Raw genomic sequence first — 22,332 nt, 5'->3', positions numbered from 1 at the left:
GGAGGAAGCCCTGTTGGCTCCCACCTATCTGCCCTTTTCTGCAACTGCTGTCACCACAACCACTGCCTCCCTTTCCTTCTCAGGACTTAAAACCTTAGAATCAGTGGTGCTGAGTGTGCAACCTGGTTCTGCTGCCATCTCTCTTCCCAACAGCAGATATTATGTGAAGCAGTGTTGTGCACTGCATGGTGCTCTCTCTGCTTCATTTATCCCCAACTAAGAGGCAGGGATGGCCTAGTGGAGGTACCTGAAAGGAAGGTGTCGTGCATGCTTAGGGGAAGAAGTAGGAGCTGCACCAATCAGTACATGTACATGGGTGGGGGCACCCTATTATGTGACCTGCAACTGATTTCCACTAGGACATCCCTTCCTCTTAGTTGGGGAGAACACCATGCAGTGGGCAGTGTTCCACACAGCAAGAGTCTCATCCCTCTGAGGCATTAGATTTGCAGACCCCTGCCTAGCACAGTTCCAGCATTGTTGCTAAACAGTCAGTTTGCTGTTCAGAGTGTGCTTTGGGTTTGTGTGCTGCTTCCACCACTTGTGCTAACCATAGTGTGCAGTGATGTTTGAATTGAACAAACTATGGTTATTTCCATACTTCTAAGACTCAGTCAAAAGCTGCAATTTGATGCGAGTTTGATTCTGACTTTGAGGAATGCTGTGGTAGCAGTAACTATAGCTTGCTCAGTTGAGGTGTCATGGCAATTGCAGACAGGAAGTAGAGAGCGGAATTGGCATGTGTATGTGAGTGGAGGGGGGAGCCCACAGCATATACCTGACACCCACACCACAGATTGGCAATGATGTTGGAAGGAATTCAGAACTTGGGCAGGTTAATAGGATGTCTTAATTGTCAGAAGCCTTTTCAAGAAAGCATATTTATATTTTATTTTATTTTTACATTTTTATCCCGCTCTTCCTCCAAGGAGCCCAGAGCGGTGTACTATATACTCAAGTTTCTCTTTCACAACAACCCTGTGAAGTAGGTTAGGCTGAGAGAGAAGTGACTGGCCCAGAATCACCCAGCTAGTTTCATGGCTGAATGGGGATTTGGACTCGGGTCTCCCCAGTCCTAGTCCAGCACTCTAACCACTGCACCACGCTGGCTCTCCATATTGTGTTCCAGCTTTCTAGAGCTTAGATGTGAGGTGCTCTGCAATTCTGCTGATGCTTCCTTCACCTCTGTCATCCTGCACTTCTCCCTGTCTCTGAAGTTTACTTTTTTCTTGCTTCAAATTGCTATTTTTATGCGGCCAGCTCTCCTTCCTCAAACCTCACGTGTGCAAAGGCTTTTCTAGGCCAGCAAAACACTTCTTCTGGACTACTTGCTCTTGGACAGTCTAGCAGTGAGCATTGTCTCCTGCAACTGGAAATTTGCCTCTGGAGGTTCCATCCAGTTGCCATGAAGCTGTTGATGAAACCTATCCATGAATTTGACTGTTATTCTTAGAAACCACTTATAATCTATTGGCTTTGTGATTTTGTTTTGTTTGTTACTTGCTTTGCTTGATGGTCACCATGGACATTTTGGAAAAGAGGGATATAAATCCTGAAGATATATTGAACTGTTTGAAATCTGACATGAGTTTGTGCTGGAAATATACAGATTGGGGAAATGCAAGATAAAGGAGCTTCCCCAGCTTGTGGTAGGGGAAAAGCTTATTGCATACCCAGGCCCCAATAATGACAGAACACGTATAACTGGAAGAACTAGGGCCACCATTATTATTCTTGATCTATCTCTATGTATAATATCAATTATTCCCCACCATGATTTAGCCAATATTAATTGAAAACAGTAACCCAATATATTATTATTAATTCAGTTTCTATACCGCCCTTCCAAAAATTTCTCAACCCACTCCTCTCTCTTTTTTTAGACAATCCAATGACTCAGTTAATTACCCAAAATAGAATAAAACACAATCATGGTCATATATAATTTTAAGGTCAGGCATCAATTAATTAGGATCAAATGAAAATAATAAATATGGAATTAATGTAAATGGTTAAGTAACACACCTAGTTAATTATTATTGATTGATTTAACATATTTTCATTCCACCCAAAACACACATCTCGGGGCAGTTTACAACAAAGCAAACAAACAGAAAAAGTTAAAACAAATGACGACAAATTAAAACATTAGTTAAAACAAAATAAATGATACAGTAAAAGTTAAAACATAATTTAAAATTTTAAACTATGTTTTAAAACAATGTTAAAATGATTAAAACCATATTTAATTAAAAGCCTGGCTGAATAGATGTATCTTTAAAGACTTTAAAAGTTGTCAGAGATGGCAGTTGTAATAAAATAGTTTTAAGGGGACCAACTCAATGAAGGGAAGCATAAGAATAACAAAAATTACAGACCAGCCAAACGGTTTGGTGGTTTTGTTTTTGCACAGAGCTGACCTAATAAAGGAGGTAAGAAAATAAAGAATTAGGGTAGTTAACAGTACCCAGAGAAGTTTTTTGTTTTTAGATAGCACTACTCAAACCTAACCAATAATTATTTATAAAAGGATAAATAGTAACCCATTGAAGAATGATTAAACTACTTAAGAAGGGGTGAGAATTAACCAACAAACTCACTTAAGATAAAGAGAGGGTGCGGAAGTAAGGAAACGAGTACTGACGAAGAAATATTGCCAAAGCTATTAAACTGCCAAACGGTATAGGCAAAGCCCAGCAACTGAAGAAACAGCAATGTTGCAGCTGCAAGGAACGACAGCAGAGCCACCCTGTAGCCTGGGCTTGTACTTTTTGTCTGCCCGCCTCACACTGCAGCCTCTCCAAATGATGGAGCACCTACTCTCGGCAGAAAAGCACAGATCTGGATACACCTGTGCCAGTCCGGTCCGGGGGCCATACTGCCCGCCTGGCTGCTCGGCTGCTTTCCCTGTGGGCAGTGGGCAACTGCTTGCCTTGCTTCAGAAGCCAAACCCACCGCCCACTAGGCAGCCAGGTTGTCCCCACTCAGTTGCTCCCTCCTTAGGCAGCAAACTGCTCACTGCCTTCCCCTAGAGCAACTGAGAATGAGTGAAGGGAGCTGGCCGCTTAGGTAGCTGCTCCTCCACTCAAATTGGCCAGCCCCCTGCTTTGCTGTGAAGTGTGGTAGTGGGGAGCAGTCTTCTGAAGAAGTTATGTATGTTCCACATGAGAGGTGGGCATTAGGTAACTTGGGAGCTACGGATAGCTCCCGTGCTTCTCTGAAGTAGCTCTCCAGGCGTTTGGACTTGCCCCTTCTCTTCCTGCCAGTACTAAAAATCTGATTAGTTGGCTAAGGGGTGGGGGGGTGGGGGGGCATGTCTGCACAATTGTTAAGGATTGCTTTTATTTTCTTTCCCATGTATTTCTCTCCAGTTTCTTCCCCACTAAGCAGCAGCTGCTGCTGCTCTTCCTGTCCTGCAAAAAACAGAATAAAAATTAAAAAGTCTCTAGGAGTTCAGGGGTCTTGAGATTAAAATTCCTTATTCTGTCAATGTAAATTTTTGTACACGCTGCCATTCTCTGACTGGCCGCACCTCCCCTGAGCTGTTACCTCATGCTGTTGTAGCTCCCAAGGCGCTCTAAGGAAGAAAAGTCGCTCCCAGAAGCTTGAAGTCTACCCATCCCTGTTCTGCATGAAGATCTCCATGGTGCTTCATCTGCTGTTGTAACTAAGAGAATAAAATACACTCACTGGGACTTGCTTCTGTGTGAAAATATTTAGGACTAGGCTGTTAACATGGGAGGCACACTAATAATGGCCATCTTGCCACTGCAATCAAGTTTGGGAACAAAGACTATGTGGTGACTTTTTCATAAGTTGTTCCACAGGTTTCTAACACCATAGGGATATAACTGCCTTAGAAAATGTTAAAACCAAGTTGTTTATTACTTTTTACATTTCTAGACCACCCCATGCAAAGGCTCTCAGCAGTGCATGGCTGAGTTAGTTGTGCTTCTTGAGGAGTCTCCTCTTCTCTTGCTTTGTGGCACACTGACTGGTTTGTGTGAGCTTTTTTCTGGAGTTGTGAATATCTTGATGGTCCCTTACGTTTTGTAACTTGCACTCTATAGGACATAAGTATGTGTTGAGGGTCATTCTGCCTTTCTTCAATATATTGCAGACAGAGCAGGTCTGCTCCTTGTCCCCTTTATAGTAATCTGCTTAGACCAGAAGCAGGGCTGGTTGGGGCAAATACATATTTTATTAGATAACTCTATTTCTGAATAGCTTAATCTAGGCACTACAGCTAAATTTCTGGGCGACATGGCTCCAACACCTGGAATTTTTCAAGCCCTGAGAAAGAGCATTGGGGTGGGTGTGTGTGTGTGTGTGTGTGTGTGTGTGTGTGTGTGTGTGTGAAAAGGGCAGTCTTTTGGGTGGAGTGGGGGCTTTTGCACATACAACTTGGACAAAACCACTCATGAAAAGTGGGGAAGTCTCATAGTGTCCCTGATTCAGCACATGGAGCTTCAGTCAAAAGTGGAAACAGGAAATTTCTGGTACCTGTGTCAAAGTGCATAGGTTGTCTGCCATCTCTTGTAAGGTAGGCTTCTGTAATTCCGAGTGACAAAAATATCTGCTTTATCCTAACACTGTACTATGCTGTAGTGCTTTGCTTGGAATCATGGAAAGGAAGGCGTTGAGACATTCAAAGTGCAGACTTGTTTCATTCTAAGGCAGTGGTTCTCAAAGTGGGAGCCTCCAAATGTTTCTGAACTACAGAGGTTGCTGAGCTATGCTGGGGCTGATGGGAGTTGTAGTTCAGCAACATCTGGAGGCTCCCAGTTTGGGAACTACTGCTCTAAGGCCAGCATGGTGTAGTGGTTAGAGTGCTGGACTAGGACTGGGGAGACCAGAGTTCAAATCTCCATTCAGCCATGATACTTGCTGGGTGACTTTGGGCCAGTCACTTCTCTCTCAGCCTAACCTACTTCACAGGGTTGTTGTGAGGAGAAACCCAAGTATGTAGCACACCACTCTGGGCTCCTTGGAGGAAGAACGGGATATAAAATAATAATAATAATAATAATAAGGCATACACCAGCTGGGTCTCACTTTTCAAATTCAAGCAGTGGTGTAAAATGGCATTTTATTCATACTCTGTCAGGATGCCATGTTACCTGGTTGCTTGGGTGGCCCTTTGGAATCAGGAGAAGGGCGTGGCAACCCTCTTCTGAGGCTTTCGTTCCCTTTAGGGGGCAGTGGGGATGAGAAGGGCCCAGGCTGGTTGGATCCCAGTGGGGTTGAGAGGGCAAGGCAGAGAGAGCGGCAGGAAACGGCTCTAGGGAGACAACTCTAGGTTGGGTGTGGCAGGAAACAGGAAGCAAGGTCAGGAAGGGGGCGGGGCTGGAAGTTGGTTTTAAGCCCTGTCAGCTCTGCACTGGGGCATTAAAAGACAAGGCAGCTGATGATGAGGGGCTGCTTCTGAGTATGGGAGCCAGGAGTTCTCAAGGAGAGGGAACTGGCTAAATGCAGCAAGCCAGCTGGAGGACTCAAGTGACAAGCTAGCCTTCTCCCCGGCTGTTCCTGAGGCTGACCTTTGTGGGGGTGCTCCAGTCATTCTGGAGTTCAAGAAGGGCTAGGAGCCCACCTCATCCCCTGGGAGTATGACACCCACTTTGAATAAAATGTGGGTTCTAAGGCTAAAAGCAAACTAAGACTTCTTTGTCATAAATCAGGTGTCTGGAAAAGTATGGGGTGTTTTTTTTGCTAGAGGTCTGTCTTTACAAGCTGCAGTGATGGAACTATGTTGAATAATTTCCCAGTTTACACTTATACTTGCTAGACAGTTCAGGTGTGATCAGAATCAACATCCCTATAATATGGCAAAAATGCAAAATCGCAATTTGACTCAAGCAGCATAATGAAGAGAATGTACACTGATTAACCATCACCACATTAGAATCTCTCCTTAGTAAATCAGAATGCTATTATGCAGTCTGAATTTAGTTTCCAGTTAACTTATTTCTATCAAAGTAAAACTTAAACAAATAGATTTACATTCTGTGTGGCCTGTACTATGGAACAGAGTCTCTGAAATGTTTCCTCTAAACTGAATTTCTCCTTTCTGGGCTTGATCCAGAAGTCCTATGTGCAAATAGGAAGGCTCTACTGCTCACAAATGGGACAGGGAAAAAGTAAGCACCCATCCCAAACTTGAATTTTCTAATTTGAAGAGAGAGCAAGACTTAAATATTTATAGAAGGTGTATATCTGAATCAATGAGCACTTACTTTGGTGGAAGACCTTCTTAGTGAGTTGCTCTAGGACAAGAGTAGGCAAGCTTGGCTCTCGGGCCATTGTTGAACTATGACTCCCTTCATTGCCAGAGCTGGGGATGATAGGAGTCATAGTTCAACAACAGCTGGAGAGCCAAGCCTGCTCCTACTCTAGGATGTTTTCCGTAATGGTATCATGCCGCTTATGGATGAACTAGAAGTGTCAAGTTTCTATACTTATTTGTCATTTAAGAACAACCATTTTGTTTCTTCTGCAGAGAAGAAACCAGTTAATTGTAATAGCTTTTGTGCTTTAACAAAATATTCCAAACAAAAGAATGACTATCTTTATGCATTCATGTAACACCCTTACAAGATGCCCAGTGCTCACTGCTCACTGAAGAGCTTAGTCAAAAGATGGAAATTGATGCAATACAGAGGAGACAGTGGTGATGTGTGTACTGAATGAATGCCTCTTCAGTTATGCCTTCTCCAGTTATCTGATGTCATGCAGATCTTTGGCAGCAAGACTCAACAGCTTGAAATTGCCTTACAACCAGTGGCTTAAAACAAAGTATGCAGCAGAATGTAAACCAAGTAATAATAAAGGAGAAGAGATCCTTGTGTTGGGGGTAGATGGACTACTTGATATAAGTGGTGGGATTGATTGACACAGGTTATACACATATGGATGGAGAAGTTGCCTAACTGCAAAAGTTAGGTAAACATGATATAAAGAGAGCAAATTGCAGCAGGTCTGAGAGAGTCTGTGTTGTGTTACTCTTAATGATTGTGTGAGGATTGTTGTCTCTGCTGCATATCCATTGATATATTTTAATGATGGAGATTGGTCTTCTATAAAGGATGGCATTTAAATTCCTTGAAAACAATCAAAACCAATTTTATCTGGATTGTGATCCGTTGGAATCACATTATGAAGTAGAAAGTGACATCTTTTTTGCACCAAACCATTTGCGTAAAATTAGCAATAATGTAGGAAGAGTGTACCATATCTCAACCACTTGTCCTGTACTGATCAAAATCCCTGGTACTGGTAGACTTAAATGTTTAAAATAGTAATTTATACCCTAAATTGGACATTCAAGTAACTGGAAGTAGAGTTTATATTCTCTCAGTAATCTTGTAGTTCACGATTTATTCCAAAATAAATGGTTAGCAATTTTGAATTAATTTTGGAGTGTTTATTCACTCCACCAACTTGTGTATGCTCTATCCACTTGAACTTGACTGTAGAATAACTTGTATATTGTATCCAGTCTTATGGACATTTATATGGGAAGAAATGGTAGCTGAAAACAGTTTTAAAACAGGTGAGATCTCGTAAAAATCTGGGCAGTATGTGTAAAGCCATACTTTGCAAGAAGTCTGCATAGTTTGGTTAGCTGGAAAGAAGATGGAAACGTTGCTTTTGCTGGAAAGACTATGCCTGTAATTTTGGAGTAACTTTCTTCTTCTAATTTGTTAAAGGACTATAAATGAAGAGTTCACACAGATACTTATTTGCAATGCATTTTCCCAGAAATTTATGTACGTTCATCCATGCTTTCCTAACTTTGGAACAAAAAGTACCATTGTTTTCCAAAACAGATTTCTACTTCCATAACATAGTGAGTTTCAGTTTACTTTAAGTTGACAAAACGATCTTTAGCCTTTTGGCATATTAGTGTTTGCTTAAACTGAATCATTGTACATAGGCATTTGAGTAGCAGCTTGATATAAAAATAAAGCCAATAATAAATAAAGCCATTTTGTCACTGATAGTTAAAACTTCACTGAATATTGTAGCATGGAAAACTACAGTTTAAAAACAAAACTAATCTGGGCAATACTTGGGCTCTTGACAGGATAGAATAGACTGTAATTGCTGTTGTATTTGTATCTATTACGGCAATATAAACGCCAGGACTAGCCGCTTGAGAAATCACTTCTATCCAAAAGCGGTTTTAGCTTTGAATGCAGCAAAATACAGTTTCTGATGGGGTTTTTGTTTTCAGTTTTCAGAGTTTTTTTAGTGTTTCTTTTAGAGTTTTTTAGAGTAATGGGTATATGTGTGTGTGTGTGGGGGGGGGGTATATTGGGATATATTTAGCTATTCTTTGTTAGGTCCTGTAGAGGTTGTTGTAGATTCTCTCAATCTCATTGTTCTGTACAGGACAATGACAATAAAGATTTATCGTATCGTAATATGTTTAATGAAATGCACTGAGTACACATGAGCAGTAATGAGCTGCTGCCTAGTTTACTGTGCCTGGCAAATAAATACAGCAGGTGACTCCCCCACCCACCCATTGTCACTCAGTGTCCATTCAAGGAAAATAATTGTTGAACAGCAGCCTGGCATGCAAATACTAAGCATATCAAGCTTTTCTACCATCACTTTACATCCGTGCTAGGAAAAGGCTAATCTTCTTAAGTTCTGTATGTTGTGCTGCAATTTAAAGACATGGTAGTGACACTGACTCGAGGGCACAACTTTACTTTAGGAGGGTTGCAGAAAAAGGTAGCAGCTGACATGCAGACTTATATTGTGTGAGTGAAAAATATTTTGTACATACAACAGGGGAGGGGTGACTTTACCAATCCCCACTTACTTCTGCAGCCTACTGTACCTCCCAAAAATATATCCTCGGGGACTGTGAGCAGTGTTCTTATAGCAGGGATTCCCAGATGTAGTTGATTACAATTCCCATAATCCTCAGCCAGAGGCTACTTTAGCTGGAGATGCTGGAAGTTGTCAACATCTGGTGATCTTTATTACAGGGAATACTGGTTGTGGAAGGCAGACAGAGCTGCAGAAGGAAAGGGTGATTTGTGAAAATGGCTTCATCCCCTATTTGCATGTGCAAAATGTGTTTGGGTGTGTGCAAGTCTGGATGCCAGCCAGTATCCCTTGGAGTAATGGCACATTGAGTAGCCAGATATTTTTTACTTTGGTTTAAAAGACTTCTCTTTGGGGCTTGGAGAAAGTTAGAACTAGATTATGTGTGTCACAGATTAATGCATGTATTGGTGCCTAGTGGATGACGCCTGGTCTGAAACGTGAGGATTGCAGCACAGCTAACACTAGCAAATATGGTTGACACTGATACTGATCTGATGACTCTAAATGTCATTTTTGTTAAAATTTGTAGTAAACATGAATAGTCTTCTGGTAGTAAACATGAATACTCACCAAGTAAATTTTCACACAAAACATATATGTTGTGACCAGCCTCCCCTCCCTCTAAAGATTTAACCAGAAGTGAACACTTGCCTTGACTGACAGGCTGGTGAATTCCAGGGCTCAGCTAATCAGCGCACCAGGTGGGTGGGACCTAGAGAGCTTGTTGCCAAGAAGAAGGGAGTTGTTGGAAGAAGCTAGGTTGGAGGTGCACAGGAGGACATGTGGCCCTGGAGGTTGGCTGCAGGAGAGTAACTCTGCAGATCCTTGAAAGACAAGAGGGCAGGAAGCTTGAATTCTCATCAGGTGTTTGGTGAGTTCAAGGCAAGGAGTCAGGGCTTAAGGCTTCGGGAAGTTTAGCGTAGGGAAATGTTTTAGTCAGACTTTTTGTTAGGGATGTGTTATTTCTTTGTGTGTGCTTTTGCATATTCCTGAATGACAAAGGGTTAACTTCCATCACTTGTTCCCAATAGATGGGGAGTTCAGGTAGTTTCAGGTATCTGGAGGTCCATCCCCTCTCCCAGCCTAATTGGGGATCAGATCCCCAGTTCCTTCCTGTCTTTGCTCCTGGTAGGAGAGGCATCTTGGGGCTCCTGCCCCAATTATCCTTCATTCTTCTATTTTGGTGAGCTGCTCTTTTCCTTCCCACCCCCTCCCTGTGGAAAGCATTTAGGCATGGACCCTTCACAGGTGCGGGAAACGCTTACAGGCTCCCTTTCAGAGGACCCTGGAGTGGAAGAGAGGGGCAAGGTCAGACACAAAGCCAAGACCACTAAGAAGCATTGCCAGAACAGCACAGAAATAAAGGTCCCGCCATTAAAGGGCGTGAAAGAACAAGACCCAAGCACAAGGCCCCTATGCTGGCTGCTTGCCGGCAAAGTGAAATAATTTTGCTGAAGGTTGTCTGCACCAACTCAAAGGGCAGCAACCAGGACAGCTGGGGGACCACGTGCAGGCGTTCCAGTCACTTGGGTCTACTGGGGGGAAGCAGAGGCTCAGTCCCCCCACCCCCGCCTTGCAGACTCGGAAACAGTGGTGAGGTTTCTATGCGCAGGCTGCGCCCACCTCACAGCTGATCCCTCCCTGTTCCCAACCGTCTTTCATGCCTGTGCTGCAGCAGGCCACACACCAGCGGAACAGGCCACACTCTGGCCAGAGCCCACACCACTCTGCTCCCTGCCCGCCGTGGACAGTGGGGCCCTGCCGCAGGTGGTGCAGCCTCCGCAGCGAGCCCCACAGCCACTTCTGGCTTTACAGCAGCTGCACTGCCTCTGCAACTGCAGTGGACCCCCACTGCTGCTACATGCTGGCAGGTGCTGCCTGCCTACCCGGCAGGCATGGGCATGCCTGCCAACATGTGGGCACCCACATCAGTTACTGCGTTCACATCCCGGCTCGACGTATCTGCAGGATCAATCTGATTCAGGAGGGGTGCAGTGGGTGAAGCCTCAGAATCTCTCACCCTCCGATGGTCTCCCGCCTCACACACCAGCTCATATCCCCGGTGGGGCGATGGTGGTGGCAGCACATAGATAGGTCATGGCCAAATGCTTGCTCAAGCAGCGCCTGGAAGTCGTCCTCTGTTCTGCTGCCGATGAACACACGAGAGCTCATCAGACTTCGGGGGCAGAATGCAGCAACCCAGTCTCACCAGATGAGCTGCAACAGGGTGCAGCCGAGTCCTCGGGACACCACATGGTAAGTCAGTTGCTCTGGGATCAGGAATTCCCGCAGGACATGTCCGAATGGATTGGAGGAATGATGCCGGCTGAGCTGTGAGCAAGCTCACAGGAGTTTATCCGTTCTATTAGGGAGACAGTGGTGCAGGAGATACAGGCTTTGGCACAAACCACAGCACTCCAGATGCCCATCCCAGCTAGCACTCAGGAGGCATCCTGTAGAGAACCTGGATTAACAGGCTGTTGCACACAGGGTGGTGTCAACCTCCTCTGATAGTAATCTGGATGGGGCAGCCCCACCTAGGACTAGAGGTAGTAGGTGCTGCCGCTCATCGTCCGATTTGAACCCAGCTACCCCAGAGCCTGGGCATTCTTGTGTGTGCTGTGGGGACGGGACAAGGGCAGCGGAACCCTTGGGTAGATCAGTTGCAAGAACCACCCTGGCAGTGGATCTGCAGATAACCAAAAATAGCAATGAAACTGATTCAGAGGAGGGGGAGCTCTGAGGGGAAGAGGCCACAAGTTCTGCAAACCCAATTTTGCGAATATTTGCACAAGACATGTACGAGATGGTATTGGCTAAGGCCAGGAGAGCCATTATTGTGGCTTTGCCACTGGCTGAGGTACCTGCTGACAATAGCCAGCCTGCTTTTTCATGGGATGTGCTCTCCTCCCTTAGTCGTCATCAGCTGGTGGTGCTATTTCCCCCACCCCCTTCCACAAGGTTATGCTTTCATAGTGATACAGCCTTGCCTCCACTAAGCAGGTGGGCTCCTTCCCCAAGAGGTTTTATGTGTTACCTAGCGAGGTTATGGCAGAGCTCACTGTTCAAAGAGGGTGATGAACAGCTCAGGGCCTTGGAAAATAGAGCCGATGGCCTACTCCACAAGGCTTACAAGGTGGCTCCAGTTCTATTTGAGCATCAGCCTCCGCATCTATTTTCGCCAGAGCTTCCGAGTTATCGTTGAAAGACCTCCTGGCCAAGTTAGAACCCGGCCAGACAGTACTATGACAAGGGCTAAACATGCTGGCCAAGGCTGCAGCCTTTATGTTGCTCTCCGCAGGGCCTTATGGCTCAAGAACTGGCAGGTGGATGCCAAGTACAAACTCAGTTCGGCCACCATGCCTTTCATGGGGGTGGGGTGAGCTCTTCAGGGATTCACTAGAACCCGTTCTGGTGGAAACAAGGGACAAGAAGAAGGCTATGCCTTCGGGATGCAAGGACGTGTTGGCCACCCCGTAATTACAGTTATTCCTTTCGTCCCTCCAAGCAGGTCCCAAGATTTTGATACCGGAGAACCTTCCGAGTACAGGGTTGCTCTGGGTAGGGGACCAACAACCAGTAGCAAAGGGCAGGATTCCAGCAGGTGCAGCACCAGGCCACCGTGGTGGGAGCACACACTAACCGCAAACAGAACTATCTATCAGTAGGGGCAAGGTTGCAGCATTTTGTTTCCAGGTGGGCTCTCTCAACTCAGAACAAGCGGGTATTCAACACCTTGGCCATGGGATATCGCCTAGAATTGGTAGCCATCCCACGTGATCAGCTCATTGTCTCTCTTAGATCCAGGATACTGATCAAACATTGGTGGATGAAGCAGGCAAACCAGCACCTGCTTCATATCCAGGCCATAGAGCCAGTGCCATTGACAGAATTATGTCTTGGCATTTACTCCATTTTGTTCTAGGTTCTCAAGAAGGATGGAAGCTGGTGCGAAGTCTTGGACCTCAGGTGGCTCAACCAATTCATTTGCAAGAGACAGTTCCGCATGGAATCGCTTAGGTTCATCAGGGAGGCCATGGCTCCAAGTGACTTCTTGGTCTCCAAAGACCTGTCGGTGGCCTATCTCCACATCCTGATCCTGGCTGCCCACAGGTGATTCTTGAGATTTTGCTTCAACCAAAGGCACTATCAGTACAAGGTCCTTCCATTTGGCCTCTCCTCTGCACCCCATGTCTTCACAAAAATTCTATCAGCCGTCATGGCCTACATGCGGGTGGGGGCCATCTGGATATATTTGTACCTGGATGACCACCTCCGCTCGCCATCCCAGGCATTCACCAGGCAGTGCAGGTCATCCAGTCACATGGGTTCCTGGTGAACATGTCCAAGAGCAACCTTCAGTTCTCCAGGATGCTACTGCACCTGGGGGCCTGGTTCAACACTATCTCAGCAACCATCTCCCTACCCCCAGATAGGAGGAAGAAACTCTGCAGACAGATTCATCCATTCTTGCGACAAACCCAGATGGATGTCATTAGAGTTGGCTCAGCTCCTGGGATCCATGATTGCATGCATAGAGTGCCTCCCGTGGGCGAGATTGCATGCACGACCGTTACAGTGAGCGTGGCTGCCATTCCAGAATGATACCATGAACCGCACCAGCAGGATGGTTGCCCTCCCCATGCAGGTGTGACAGTCTCTACTCTGGTGGCTGTCCCTGGCGTTGACAAGGCCAAATCCCCCGAGGAAACCTGACGGTCACCATTATGACAGGCGCCAGTCCTCTTGTCCCCAGAGGAACGGCTCCACAACATCAGTTGGCTAGAGCTGAGAGCCATCAGATTGGTGCTAGTCCTGTTCACACACCTGCTACAAAGGAAGTTGATTCGGTTGGACAACATGACGGCCAAGACCCACATGAACTGCTGGTGGGGTGGAGGGGAACCAGGTCCAGGTCCCTGATGGAGGAAGCCCATCTACTCTTTCAGTGGGCTGAGAGGCACCTGGCTTCGGTCAGGGCAGAACACCCAAACAGCTCTGTGAACGTCCTGGTCGACTGGCTCAGCCGCCAGACAGTGGAGCAGTTGGAGTGGGCCCTCCACCCCGAGGTCTTCAGCCAGTTACAGTGCCTCCTGGACTACCCCCCAGGACCTATTTGTGCCCCCAAACAGCAAACTGCCACATTGCTTCATGCATTTCCAGCACCCTCTGGTGGAGGGCATGGATGCACTCACATCCCCTTGGTCACCTGGCCTCCTGCTAGCCTTCATACCAAAAGTACTGGCAAGGCTCAGCAAGAGAGGGTCAGAGGTCATATTGGTATATCTGGCCAAGGCGCCGGTGGTTTGCTGATATTCTGGCATTGTCCATCACAGCCCTGTGGCCACTGCCACAATGTCCGGACCTCCTATTCCAGGGACCTCTGGTTCATCCAGACCTGGCGTGGCTGCAGCTGCATGCCTGGAGGTTGTGTGTGCAGCCTCAGCAGTGGTAGGGTATCCCAGAGTGGTACAAGACACTATCCTGCTCTCCTGACACTCAAGCGCTACCAGGATCTATCAGGCCACCTGGGCCGCTCTTCTGAGATGGGCGAGGAGGAATAGTATAGAGCTCCTCATTTTGGCATTGCCACAGGTCCTGGCATTCCTACAGGCTGGTCTGGACCATGGTCTACATCCCAATACCCTTAGACGTCAGGCCTCTGCCCTGTTGTCAGTGCTAGAGGTGAAGGAGAGCCAATGGCTCATCCCTTCACCCTCACATCTCTTATTTCCTGTGGGAGGGCAGTCAATGTTGCCCCACTGCCGTTCATACTTTTCTATCCTGGAACCTCAATAGGTTCTTGAATGCCCTCACCCGGGCAGCATTTGAACCCCTTGCCTCAGTGCCCCTTAAATATCTCTCCTTCCATCAAACACTATAAGATTGACTCCTTTGTCACAGAGCAGGCAGCATTTGTGCGCACGGTGCTTCAGCAGGTGGTCTAGACTTGATTCACTCCTGCCCAAATTCTTCACTGCTTTGGTATATCCCTTTGTAAGCCATGATCACCTACTTTGAGGGATTAAGAAATGGACTTCCCATGAAAGGTTCTTTCTCCTCTGAAAGAGGTCATGCAGCCTGCCCGTGCATCAGTGTATTGGTCCATCATGGAGTCAGGGAGGATCCATCCTAGCTACTTGTCAATTCTCTTTGGTACCCTGTTTGGGGTTACTCTGGCCCCTCCTGAGGCTACTTTTGGCCTCAGGGCTTACTTCTGTTCTTGCATGATAACCTATCCTTTGCATGATAACTCCCTGCTGGCTCTAGATGGATCTCCATGGAACACAGCAGGATGTAACACATGGAGCATAACAGTCAGAGTTGGTGATCTGACTCCTGAAAATGCTGGGAGAGGGGGTGGACCTCCAGATACCTAAAACTACCTGAGTTTCCTGTCTATTGGGAGCAAGTGCTTGAAGTTAACCCTTTGTAAGCCATGACCACCTACTTCAAAGGAGAAAAACTTTCATGGTAAGTCTGTTTCTTCTGGTTTTCTAGACCTCCTTAGCTCAAATTGGTGCTTTACTCGTGTGCACACTCTGGGTACTTGTAACACAGATAATGGTCCAGCAATTGTAAGAAGTCCATAATAATGGACTTCAGTATGAAATAGGCTCTGGATGAAAGGAATGCTTTGGCTCCCAGATGTACCAGAACCAGATTCATCCACCCATCTTTTCTTCCTGCTATCTGATTAAAATATATTGTCATTATTCAGAGACCCATCTAAAAAGGTGGAGAATGTATTTCCTATTTGTATTCCCTTATTAACTACATTATAATTGATGTGTGTGTTTGCCTCTGTTGTACATAAGAACAGGTCTGCTGGATCAGCATTCTGTTATCTTGTCCAGCATTCTGTTTCACACAGTGGCCCACCAGATGCCTCTGGGAAGCCCACAGGCATGCTCCTGCTGTTTCTCCTTCAACTGGTATTCAGAGGCATCTTGCCTCTGAGGCTGGAGATGGCCTATAGCCACCAGACTAGTAGCCATTGATACATGTATCATCCGTGAGTTTATCTAAGCTCTTAAAGCCATCCAGGCTGGTGGCTGTCACCACATCTTATGAAAGAGATAATTCCATAGGTTGTTTATGTGTTCTGTGAAAAAATACATTTGTTAGTTCTGAACTTCTTGGCAATCTTACTTATTTACTTATCTGTTACTTACTGGTTATTCTCCCTGCAGGTTGTCTTCTGTATAGCTGTAAAACTATGAGTTTCTGATCATATTTTAAAAAACAACACCAAATCCCAGCTCTACACTCACTCCCACAGTAAACTGTCTTCATGCTCAATGAACTCTTATTAAATTCCTGACATGCAGCTAAATGTGTTAGTGCTGTAGTATGAACAGGCAAGAAGGTGTAAGGTCTCAGCTATAAATACTTGGTTTCATTACTTGTAAGTGCTTGAGATGACATTCTCAAAAGCATCAAATCACAATCAGTGCTTCTGATCCGCTAGCAAGAGATCTAACAAAGATAGAAATTTTTCTAGCTGACAAAAAATGAACTTGCAAGGTGCAAGCCTAGGTAGAAAACATAGTGATGCTCACAGAAGGACTTTTTGCATTTTTGTGGTGCTCTTCAAAGCTGGGCTACCACTAGTGAAAGAGAAACCACTTGAATGCAAGGTGCACAGGGAGTTGCCTATTTGCATATATAAAGGATTGTACAAGAGGCTGTGCAACAATTGCAACATGTAAGCGCAAGTTTGGAACAGGCAGATTTCTTAGTGTATCGACTATGTGTTATGTACTTATGACAGCCCAGCTGCATTTCTCAGCACAAGACTAGTCTGGATGCTGCTCCTTGTTCATTACACAATATGGTACGTTTTGAAAGCAGGTTGTTCACGTGGTTTTAAGTTTTAAAACTGAAGATATGCAATCGATGAAACCTTAGAAATGAACTGGTTGGGACTTCTGGTATTTAGTGATAGGTCATTGTACAAATTTGGGAAAGGTAAGTGCTGGAGCCTATCAAAGCCCAGTAATGGTTTGATACTGAGCTAATTAGATTCATGTTGTCTTGCTATAAGAAAAATATTTCCACATAGGAGCAATGAATATTTGGCTACTTCCTGTCTCCTGAAGTCAGAACCTTGGTCAAGTGCTTATGATATTTTTACCAATGACTTTCTTTCTATATTGCAATCCTTAAAACTGTGCAAAATCCAGGAATAGGGGGAAATATCCAGGGTTCTGGTTGTTGAGAAATGTGAGGTGATGCTTCCTCTAAGGAATCTGAAATGCTTCTCAGCATCTAAAAAATTGACTTGTGTTGGTAGTCATCCAGTGCGTTGTATTGTACTATAACTCAAGTTAAGATATTTTGCCATTGCTTATTTCATGTTGAAAAGTCTATAATTTAGACCAGAGATGTCAATGTTATTTTCAAGTAACTGTTAGGATGCTGCATTGCATGTAAGTGAACTTAAATACTTTGGATAACAGCTGTCCTTACTCTGGAGCAAAGAGTCTTTGCTTTGGAGCAAAGACAACTGCAGATGATAACCATTTAAGCAAACTAATGATTTCTGTTAAGGTTATTAGATAGTCTAATTTATACATGTTGAATATAATGGCCCTGCAATAACCAGGGTGACATTTAATTAGCCACTAACTGGACTGTTGCTTTTTATAGGTTAACATTCTACTTGCAAGCACTGGCTCTTCTGGGAGGCTCTCATTTAACTGAACATGCATTCCTGACATGTTCTCATAATATGTGTATTCTGGTTCAGCTTTGATTTGCACTCCCCTTCATTATTACCGTTCTTAAAATACTGAGTAAATTCTAAATGTAATTACTAGCATGTCCAGGTTAGCTGCACATAACATTGGGCACTTCAGTTGCACTGCAGTCATGTGATCAGAGGTAAAAGGCACTAAAGAGCTAAATGGTCACAGTAGTCTCTTAATAGCAAGGATCAAATTAAAAACAGGCCTTCCATATTTTAATTAGTAAATTGGCAGCAGTTGTTCATGTGCAGTGAGAGCAAGGCAACTCCCAGTGTGATGACATGATAACCTGAGGACGTGTGCCTGAATATTAAGAGGGAAAGAGTGCTCAGTATAAAGCTGCCATTTTTTATGTCAGTCCCACACTGAGCAAAAGATCTTTCCACACAGTGTTGGCTTCTTGCTACTTCTCCATCTCTCATGATTGACCAAGTTTATCACAAAACAAAGTACAGAAGGTTTCGTTCACCCTGCTGTACAAATGAAACATTGCTGAACTCCATAGTATCGTGTTGTCTTATTAGAAGCACAGTGTGCTGTGCCTGTTGGATGGTTATGACTTCCTAGGAAGCACTTCCTCTGAAGTATATCGAGAACCAAGAAAAGGCAATTGTGCTGTGTTTGCTAATTGTGGAATTGTTTCCAGCTGGAGCCACTGTCAGAAGTTTGGTAGACACACTGTTTGGCAGACAATAGGACATGGATACCAGTCATTCTATGTTCTGTTCCATACAGCACTTTGCCCAAAGGCGGTAATCACAGGAGTTAGCTGTGCACAGTGTGTTCCGTGTTAAAAATGTTATGAAGTCAGATTGAGTTATCTCAGGTCAGTGCATTCATGAAGTGTTTTAGCACTTTGCAATAGCAATAGCAATAGCACTTACATTTATATACCGCTCTATAGCTGGAAGCTCTCTAAGCGGTTTACAATGATTTAGCATATTGCCCCCCAACATTCTGGGTACTCATTTTACCGACCTCGGAAGGATGGAAGGCTGAATCAACCTTGAGCCCCTTGGTCAGGATCGAACTTGTAACCTTCTGGTTACAGGGCAGCAGTTTTACCACTGCGCCACCAGGGGCTCATTTACCAGTAATATGGAAGGGATGCCTGTTTACTGCTTTCCTCCTCTTTCTCCAAGCCTCTAGTAAAGTTGTGCCATCGAGTCGATGTTGACTCCTGGCGACCACAGAGCCATGTGGTTTTCTTTGGTAGAATACAGGAGGGGTTTAGCATTGCCATCTCCCGTACAGTATGTGGTGATGCCTTTCAGCATCTTCCTAAATCTCCGCTGCCCGCTATAGGTACCAGCAGGGATTCAAACCGGCAATCGAACCAGCTGTCTTGCTCCCTAGGCAAGTTATCTCCCCACTGCACCAAGCCTTTAGGAGGGAGTAAGATCAAGACATTACTTGGAATTCAGTTCTTAGTGGGGAAATGTGCTGCTTTATGCAGTAAATTGGAAATGGCCAGCTGGCAGATTCAGCCTCTTAATCAATTTTATATGTAACCCGTATTCTCTACCACCTTGAATCAAGGTGCAGCAAGAAATTTGTTTGTGTTTATTTGTGAGGGAAACAAGAAAATGTTCTAAAAAAAAATAGAGGAACTTTGCACTGTCGCAGCTCTCATGGTTTTGTGCCAGTGCGTGCAGGGGCGTAGCTAGGGGAGAGGGGGCCGTGTTCATTCCTCTCTCTGGCGGTCCCCCAGAGTGAGGGAGATAATAAAGAAAATTGGGAGAGCTGGAGCTGGAGGGCCCTCAGGAGCTGGGGCCCATGTTCTTTGAACCCTTTTGCTCAATTATAGCTACGCCCCTGAGTGCGTGGGCTTCCTATGGATACTGTGGAGGGGGGAGAGTCAGTGGGCTGCTCTGTATTACCTTTTACAAGTAATATACTTAAAACAACCAGGGCTGCCTGAGACAAAGATCTTACTAAATAACGCTGCCTCTGAAAATCCTAGTCCAGGCACCACAGTCCAGTTTTTTGGTGCTATGGCTCCTTTGCACCTGGGATTTGTCAATTAGGAAGTCCTTGCTTCTAGGTGGTGCCAACTATCTTTTGGAGCTTCCTGTTAGTGAGGAGGTTGGTTTGGGTGTGGTAAAAGTCCTTAGCCCCTTAGATGACCTTCAGAAGAATAGTGGCCTTTGAATATACCAAAGCTGCCTATCCCTGTTGTAAATGACTGTAAACAAAAGCCAGACTCGGTCTTCATTTTAATTGTGTAATGTTACCATGGTTGCTCCATTCAGTAGACTTATTCTGTTGTAAAGTGTGCACGAATCAAGTTGCTAATCCTTCTTTCAATCTTTTTACAGGCTGCTGACTTGAGTAAACCAATAGATAAAAGGATATACAAAGGAACACAACCTACATGCCATGACTTCAATCATTTAACAGCCACAGCAGAAAGTGTGTCTCTACTAGTGGGCTTCTCTGCAGGCCAGGTGCAACTTATAGATCCTATTAAAAAAGAAACTAGCAAACTATTTAATGAGGAAGTAAGTAGAAGTCTTCATCTTGGTGCATGCAAACATACTTGAATTTTAGAAATTCTTCTTTATGTTGTAATTTTATTTTTCCTTTTGGAAACAGTTTACTTGAGTAAATGTAGGAGAATCACTGTGTATAGGAGAAACTTTGAATTTTATGTGTACCATGAAATAGTCTTTGGCAGAATTACACTGTAGAATATAGGTGTGTTGCTTTTCTCTTCCCCCTATTGCAACTCCCCACTCCCAGTTCACTGTCAGGAGCATTGTATGGCATGGCATACAATAATACACTCTGCCCTGATGTGCAGACATAATGCTGCTTCATCTCCTAATCTGGTAGGATTATGCATTCCTCTTTCTGGCTATCATGTGTATATATTTCTCCCCACCCACCAAATGCTTATAGTTTTGGAGCTAATTATAGTTGGCATTCCACCTTGCCACCTGTCTTTGATAACCATTGTTAAGCTCAACCCACAGTTTGCAGTCATGGTTAGAAGCAGGTTTGCAAACTATGGTTAGTGCAAATGCAATGCTAATCCCAATCCAGAAACTGGGGGGAAGCCTGCACAAGAAGGAAGAGAACCATCTTCTTTCTAACCATAATTATGAGATTACATGTGCAGAGTTAGATTTGCACTGAGACTTTGAAGGAAATCCCCCAGACCTCTGGAATTAACCTTTTACCCAGAGCATTCTCTGAAGCAGATAAATGAAGGAATATCCAATTTGATGCACATCTGTTTCACATACAGTATACAGCTGTATACACTTGTGTGCAGTTTTGGTGGAGCTTACTTTTCTTAGTTGCATGTGAACTCCTAGTTAGTTCAGGTTCTCAAGAGACACACTGTCTGAAACCAAAGAGCTCCTTTTAGGCAAGGCCTTGAGTTTGTGCTCACTTAAGGCTTCTTCAATCTCTTACATTGAACTGCGTGCTCCTGTGGCATCTTTGCAACTTTCTTCGGTTTCAGAAGTCTTTACCTTGTACTGTGGAGAGACTGCTGTTAGATGCAAGTCCAAGGAATCCTTGAAACCATGAAACTAGTGGAGCAGTTCTTCAGATCTTGGCCACTGCCTCTACAGTGATTACCTCTGAAGGAGTTTTAATCAGAAATGTAAGACAATTGTCTCCAAACTCTGCTCCCCACCCACCCTGATCTCAAGATGGAAAGCTGACTATCCACACATCAGCTTCCAAGAATGAGTTATCACGATACAATCAAAAGTGTGCCACAAATATAATGTGTTTATTTGTCTTGGTAGGTGGTAAGAAGAAGATATCATTATGCAAAGTATTGTTCCTTGTTCTAAGCAGAATATTCAGTTATAGGTCTACAGTATGGTGTCCTGGCTTTAATGCCTTATGCATAACTGTGTGTCTCTCAAGTTGCAGTTGATTTTTGCATTCTCTATTTTAACAGGTTGAGGGTTTGTGCTTGAAGTAGGTGCAGCTTTAAAAAATGGTCCCACTTGATGTTAGGATGCTGCAAAATGAGGTTTTTGGAACATCTGATAACAAAAAGGTCTCTTCTGCATCAACCTGTAAATACTTTAGCAGTTGGCTTCAGAAACTCAAGCAGATGCAGAAGAGCATACAAAATATATTTGTGTGTTTGATAGTGTCATATTTTTGACAATGTAGGACACTGTCATGTCAGTAAAAATGTTAACTGGCAAGCTAATTTAAATTCCATTGAGTTGCAGTTAATCTGGAAAGTTTTTTGCACAAGCCTCATTTGGTATAGATAGGCCTTTAACTTTCTACTGGCAGAAACATTTTGATGCCTTAAAGGCATATTCCTGAAAGAGGGTTATGGCTGCATGTGCAGAATACCGTAGGACAGGCAAGACTTGAATTGAAGTTCACTCTGTATCTACTTCATAAACTTTAGAAATATGCTACCTCTACAGAGGGTGCTAAGCTGGTCCTCAAGGTTTCTTTGGTGAGCAAGTAAAATAATAAAATCAGTGTATAGGAAGCTGCCTTGTATTCAAGCCATTGGTTCATTTAGGTCAGCACTGTTGACATGGACCAGCAGTGGCTCTTCAGGTTGTCAGACAGGTGTATTTTCCAGCAAGATCTGAAATCTATCCCAAACCTTGGATTCCAGTCTTGGTTTATTTCAAGGAAGTTAGAATAAACCAAGATTGGTTGTGATATCTGAATTGACCAGTCTTGGTTGTGTTCAACCTCAGTTGGAAGTAGAATTCTTCTAAGGCTCATGTGGGCATAGGAGGGGGAA

At 44.5% G+C, this 22,332-nt stretch overlaps 1 protein-coding gene across 6 annotated transcripts in view; it reads left to right on the top strand.

Moving 5' to 3' along the window:
• Positions 1–22,332, top strand: part of WDR20 (WD repeat domain 20) — a 68,520-nt gene that overhangs the window by 32,394 nt on the left and 13,794 nt on the right. For 4 of the 6 annotated variants that reach the window (XR_008317400.1, XM_053301253.1, XM_053301278.1 and 1 more), the window contains exon 2: positions 19,910–20,092. Coding sequence is in view for 1 of the 6 variants with exons in the window: in XM_053301253.1 (XP_053157228.1) it covers positions 19,910–20,092 (183 nt within the window). In the remaining 5 variants the exon portion in view is untranslated. Of the gene's footprint in view, positions 1–19,909; positions 20,093–21,060; positions 21,205–22,332 lie in introns of those variants that run through there. The other 2 variants (XR_008317403.1, XM_053301287.1) reach the window with 2 other exon arrangements.

Source organism: Hemicordylus capensis, chromosome 1, assembly GCF_027244095.1.
Source record: "Hemicordylus capensis ecotype Gifberg chromosome 1, rHemCap1.1.pri, whole genome shotgun sequence".
Lineage (NCBI taxonomy): Eukaryota > Metazoa > Chordata > Lepidosauria > Squamata > Cordylidae > Hemicordylus > Hemicordylus capensis.
The sequence above is the reverse complement of the archived record's forward strand: the minus strand, read 5'-3'. Positions and strand labels throughout refer to the sequence as shown.